The 5000-nt window shown below is 34.4% G+C and overlaps 1 protein-coding gene across 1 annotated transcript in view; it reads left to right on the forward strand.

Annotated features, from left to right (window-relative positions):
• Positions 1–5000, forward strand: part of LOC138859431 (thrombospondin type-1 domain-containing protein 7B-like) — a 650933-nt gene that overhangs the window by 77735 nt on the left and 568198 nt on the right. The window contains exon 2 of the mRNA XM_070114564.1: positions 4103–4242. Within this exon, the coding sequence (XP_069970665.1) occupies positions 4128–4242 (115 nt within the window). The 5' untranslated portion in view covers positions 4103–4127. The remainder of the gene's footprint in view (positions 1–4102; positions 4243–5000) is intronic.

Here is a 5000-nt window from a genome sequence, read left to right on the forward strand (position 1 = left end):
GTTTGATTGTGGTTAATTATCTTAATAGATTTTTTTTCGTCAAAGATTTAAGTCTGCCTTTATCCTATTCATGTTTTTTTTTAATTATTATCCACGTTTGGTTGTGGTTAATTATCCTAATTGAATCTTTTTCGTCAAGGATTTATTTCTGACTTTATCCTATTCATGTTTAGTAATTATTATTATTATCCACGTTTGATTGTGGTTAATTATCCTCAGAGAATCTTTTTCCTCAAAGATTTATGTCTATTTTTATCCTACGCTTTGTTCATGTTGTTCAATAATTCATGTTTGACAGCGGATAAATCTCCTCTTAGGGAGGCTGATGCTTAGGAATCTTAATTATTTGACTTAATGTTTTGCAATAAATCTATCATAGTCATTCAGAGAAAAAATCAAATTTGTCTTTAGGAATTTGGAACAAAGGTTGCTTCTCTCTAGTTTTAGGTTATAGACTTTTTATCGAAAGTATCTTTGTTTATTTAACTATATCTATCTATTGAATTTTGTTTAAGAAAAAAATGAATAAATAATCTTTAAAACATGAACATAGATGAACTGTTTATCAAATGTTTCTATAGATTTTTTAAAAACCATATCTTGTTACTGACTCCTATAACCATATACTTATTTGTGCAGTTATTTAGAATTTCAGTAATAATAATAATAATAATAATAATAATGATAAACTTTGATTCTTAAGGGGAATTTAGAACAATGTTTCTCTCTGTATCTGATTTATTGGTTAGCGATTAATCTTCAATATTTATCGATCTATACATTTATTTATTGACCTCTTGACACCATACATATATCTGTGTACAATTAAGAAGAAAATCACTTAACATTATGAAAAAGAAATGAAATTAAAAGTTCATTTAAAAGGAATTTATAACAAAGGTTGACTCTGTATCTGATTTACTGACTAACATTAAATACATCTGTTAGTTTATAGATTTATCTATCGACTCCTGTAACCATATATCTATCCTACATTAATTTAGAAATTCGTTTAACAAAATGTACATTATTTAGAAATTTGATTAAAGAATAATCTTGAAAGGATTGATATTGAGAGAGAGATAGATAGATAGATAGATAGATAGAGAGAGAGAGAGAGAGAGAGAGAGAAAGAGAGAGATAGATAGATACATAGAGAGAGAGAGAGAGAGAGAAAGAGATAGATAGATAGATAGATAGAGAGAGAGAGAGAAAGAGAAAGAGATAGCAAAACGGAGACAGACAGACATAAAAAAAAGTATCCGCAGCCGAGGTTCTCCACCTCCCGCACACGACCGTGCAAGAATCCTTCTCAAATTGCAACCTCCTGCAAGAGAAAGGACTGAGGCGGGTTGCATGACTTGCCTCTATTTTTGCATTGGATATTTCCTGACTGATCGCGAGGTTTTTGCTTAGAGAATGAAGTTCAAAGAATGAAGCTCAGAGAAAGAAGGTCTTTTTGATCCATTTAGTTCGTGGGTTGGTTGTGTCAGTCCCTTTTACTTACGGTGTCTGAGCCCTTTTATTTTATTTTCCAACGTTTGTGTCGATAAACATATTCTCATAATTCACGATCAATGGCTATTTCAATTAGATACAATTATGCAATCAAACTTTCACTGCAGTTTATATGGGATGATGGATAGTTTATGAATGAAGCATAATAGGATTTTGTGTTTTGTATTTTAAGAGCACGATCACGCATCATAACAGGACGTGTGCATGGCTGTATGTATATGTGTACGTATATGGACACACACACACACACACACACACACACACACACACACACACACACACACACACACACACACACACACACACACACACACACACACACACACACACATATTTTTGTATATATAAATATCTATAATATATATATATATATATATATATATATATATATATATATATATATATATATATATATATATATATGTGTGTGTGTGTGTGTGTGTGTGTGTGTGTGTGTGTGTGTGTGTGTGTGTGTGTGTATACATGTAAATCCCAGATATGTAACCCATATATAGAGCAAAGGTTTAACGGAGATTCCAAATGTTATCCTTCCCAATCCTTTTTCTAACAGGATATGTCTCTATGGAAGAATCAACAATGATGCGTATATTGCATTAACTTGTCCAGCAGAATCTAATTTCGAATTGATTCATAAGCCCCCCCCACCTCCCCCCTCCCCATCCCCCCCACCCTCCACCCCCTCACCTTCTCTCTGGCATGTATTGGAATCGGAAAATCCAAATTCAGTTTCCATCATTGGAAATCAATTTTTGTCTTTAATTATTCATTTATTTATTTCTTTCTTTTGGACTCTTTGCCCGAGTTCACAGGTGTGTGTGGGGGGTTTTGTGGAGGGGACAGGGTGGGGTGGGGGGAGGGGGGGAGGGGGGTTGTGTAGTGATTCGGTTTCAGATAAATGCAATCTTGGTCCAGGTTCATTTGCATGTATTCTCCGTCTGGAAAGTCAGTGGGTGTAGTTCATAGAGTTTATATTCATATGCATAGATATCCAAATATATTCTATCTCTCTGTCTCTCACTCACTCTCTCTAACTCTCTTTAATTTTCTCTCTCTCTCTCTCTCTCTCTCTCTCTCTCTCTCTCTCTCTCTCTCTCTCTCTCTCTCTCTCTCTCTCTCTCTCTCTCTCTCTCTCTCTCTCTCTCTTTCTCACTCATTCTCTCTCTCTCTCTCTGAGTGTGTATGCGTAAGCGTGTATGTATGTATATCATTGTGTATGTGGATGTGTAAGCGTGTGTATGTATAGCCATATGAATACGACTATGTGTATTTGTAAGATTGTATAAATATATTGCTTTGTGTATGTGTGCCTGTTTGTGTGTGTGTGTGTGTGTGTTGTGCTGTGTGTGTGTGAGTGTATGTGTGTGTGTATGTGTGTTTGTGTGTACGTGCGTGTGTGTGTGTGTGCGTGTGTTGTGTGTGTGTGAAAGCCTTCTTTGTGTGTATTGTGCGTGTTTGTGTGTGTGTGTCTTTATGTGTGTGCGTGTGTCTTTATATATGTGTGTGTGTGCGTGTGTGTGTCTGCGTGTACGTGTGTGTATTCCAACCGTGATTATAATCTAGGGATCCAATTTCAAAGGGATTGGGGGGGCGGGGGGGGGGGGCGGGGTATTAATGCAGTCAGGCTGATTGTCTTCCAACTCCTTCCTGATTAAACCTAAGAAGATATTTTCACATCTCGATTCCCCCCCCCCCTTATTCGGTGTCTTCGAGAGGAGATGCCACTTCGTAATATTTTCATTTTCTTTTTTACTTTTTTTTTTTTTTTTCTTCTTCTCTCGTCGAGTGTCGTGTGTGAGATAGTTATGTAATAGTGATGGTATCGTATCGTTGTGAAATAGATGTTTACGTTAAAATTGGATTTATGTAAAAGAGACATTGAGAAATAGAGTGAAATTTGTTAGTTTCTCTCTTTCTTTGGTACTTATACTGAACTCATATTCCGTAATTAGTATAGTAATGATACTGATTTCCATAACGATACTGATGATAAAGATTATGATGATAATGATAACAATGCAAATGAAAATGATGATAATGATAATAAAGATAATGCTGCTGATGATGATATTAATGATGATAATGATAATGGTAATGATAATGATAATAATGATAATAGTGATTATGATAATGATGGTAATGATAATGAGGAAAATGATAATGATTATGATGATGATGGTAATAATAATTATGATGATAATGATAACATTAATGATAATAATGATAACAATAATGATAATAATGATAACAATAATGATAATAATGATAACAATAATGATAATAATGATAACAATAATGATAATAATGATAACAATAATGATAATAATGATAACAATAATGATAATATTGATATTGATGAAAATGATAATGATGATGATAATGATAATGATGATGATAATGATAGTAATGATAATGATAATAACAATAAATATAAAGATGATAATAAGGATAATCACACTTACAGTAATAATAGCACTAAAAACACCATCAATGATATATCGCATTTAATATATAACTATATATAGACAAACCAGAGTCTTAACCTTTGACCTTTTGACCCCGACAGTGAGGACATCGTAAGTGGCACCAACATGGCACCTTCGGCACTACGAAGTTGGTTACCCTGCCTCCTGCTGGGCGTGTGGGCGGCTCACCACGCCCACGCTCGGGATACCCACGCCCTCACCAAGTATCGATGGGTTACAGGTAAGAAAGTTGTGATAAAAAAAGTTGTTTTTTTTGTGATTTTTTTTTTTTTTTTTTTTTTTTAGATGATAAAGATTTTTTTTTTTTTATTTACTGTTCGAACTTTTATAAATCTTTCTCATTGGTTGATATTATTTTTTTTCTTCTAAACTTAAATCAAAATACGTTATTTGATCAATTATGCCATTATGTTATCTTAGTATTTTATTAATTTGTTATTACAGCACATCAGATCCGTTCTATATTTCATTATTTCCAATATAATAAAAACAAACTAAATACAAGAATCAAATGAAATCAAATTAGCAAAAGAAATTACAACGGAATTTTGAAAGATAATCCGTTATGAAATTTCTATTTGCTCTAAACATTCAAATGTAAACATAGAGAGATTACTACTGTTATCCGGAGCTAAATCTTTCGAAGCTCCAGTAATCCCTCGATCACGTGACCGATCTGTCTATCTAAGCCGAAGCCGTGGCCGGATCCATGGCTGAGGCTAGGGATTCGGACGCAGACTGTGGCGAGTGGCGATGGCGGGTTTTGTGTTGGGGATAAAGAAGGGAATAAAGAATGGGGAAGGGGAGAATTATGATAGTCGGAGGGACAGACACACGAACACACATATGAACACACACACGAACGCATGAACACGAATACACACACATGCACACGAATACACACACATATACACGAACGCACACACATGCACACGAACACACACACATGCACACGAACACATATACACGAACGCACAC

This window comes from Penaeus vannamei, chromosome 36 (assembly GCF_042767895.1).
Source record: "Penaeus vannamei isolate JL-2024 chromosome 36, ASM4276789v1, whole genome shotgun sequence".
Lineage (NCBI taxonomy): Eukaryota > Metazoa > Arthropoda > Malacostraca > Decapoda > Penaeidae > Penaeus > Penaeus vannamei.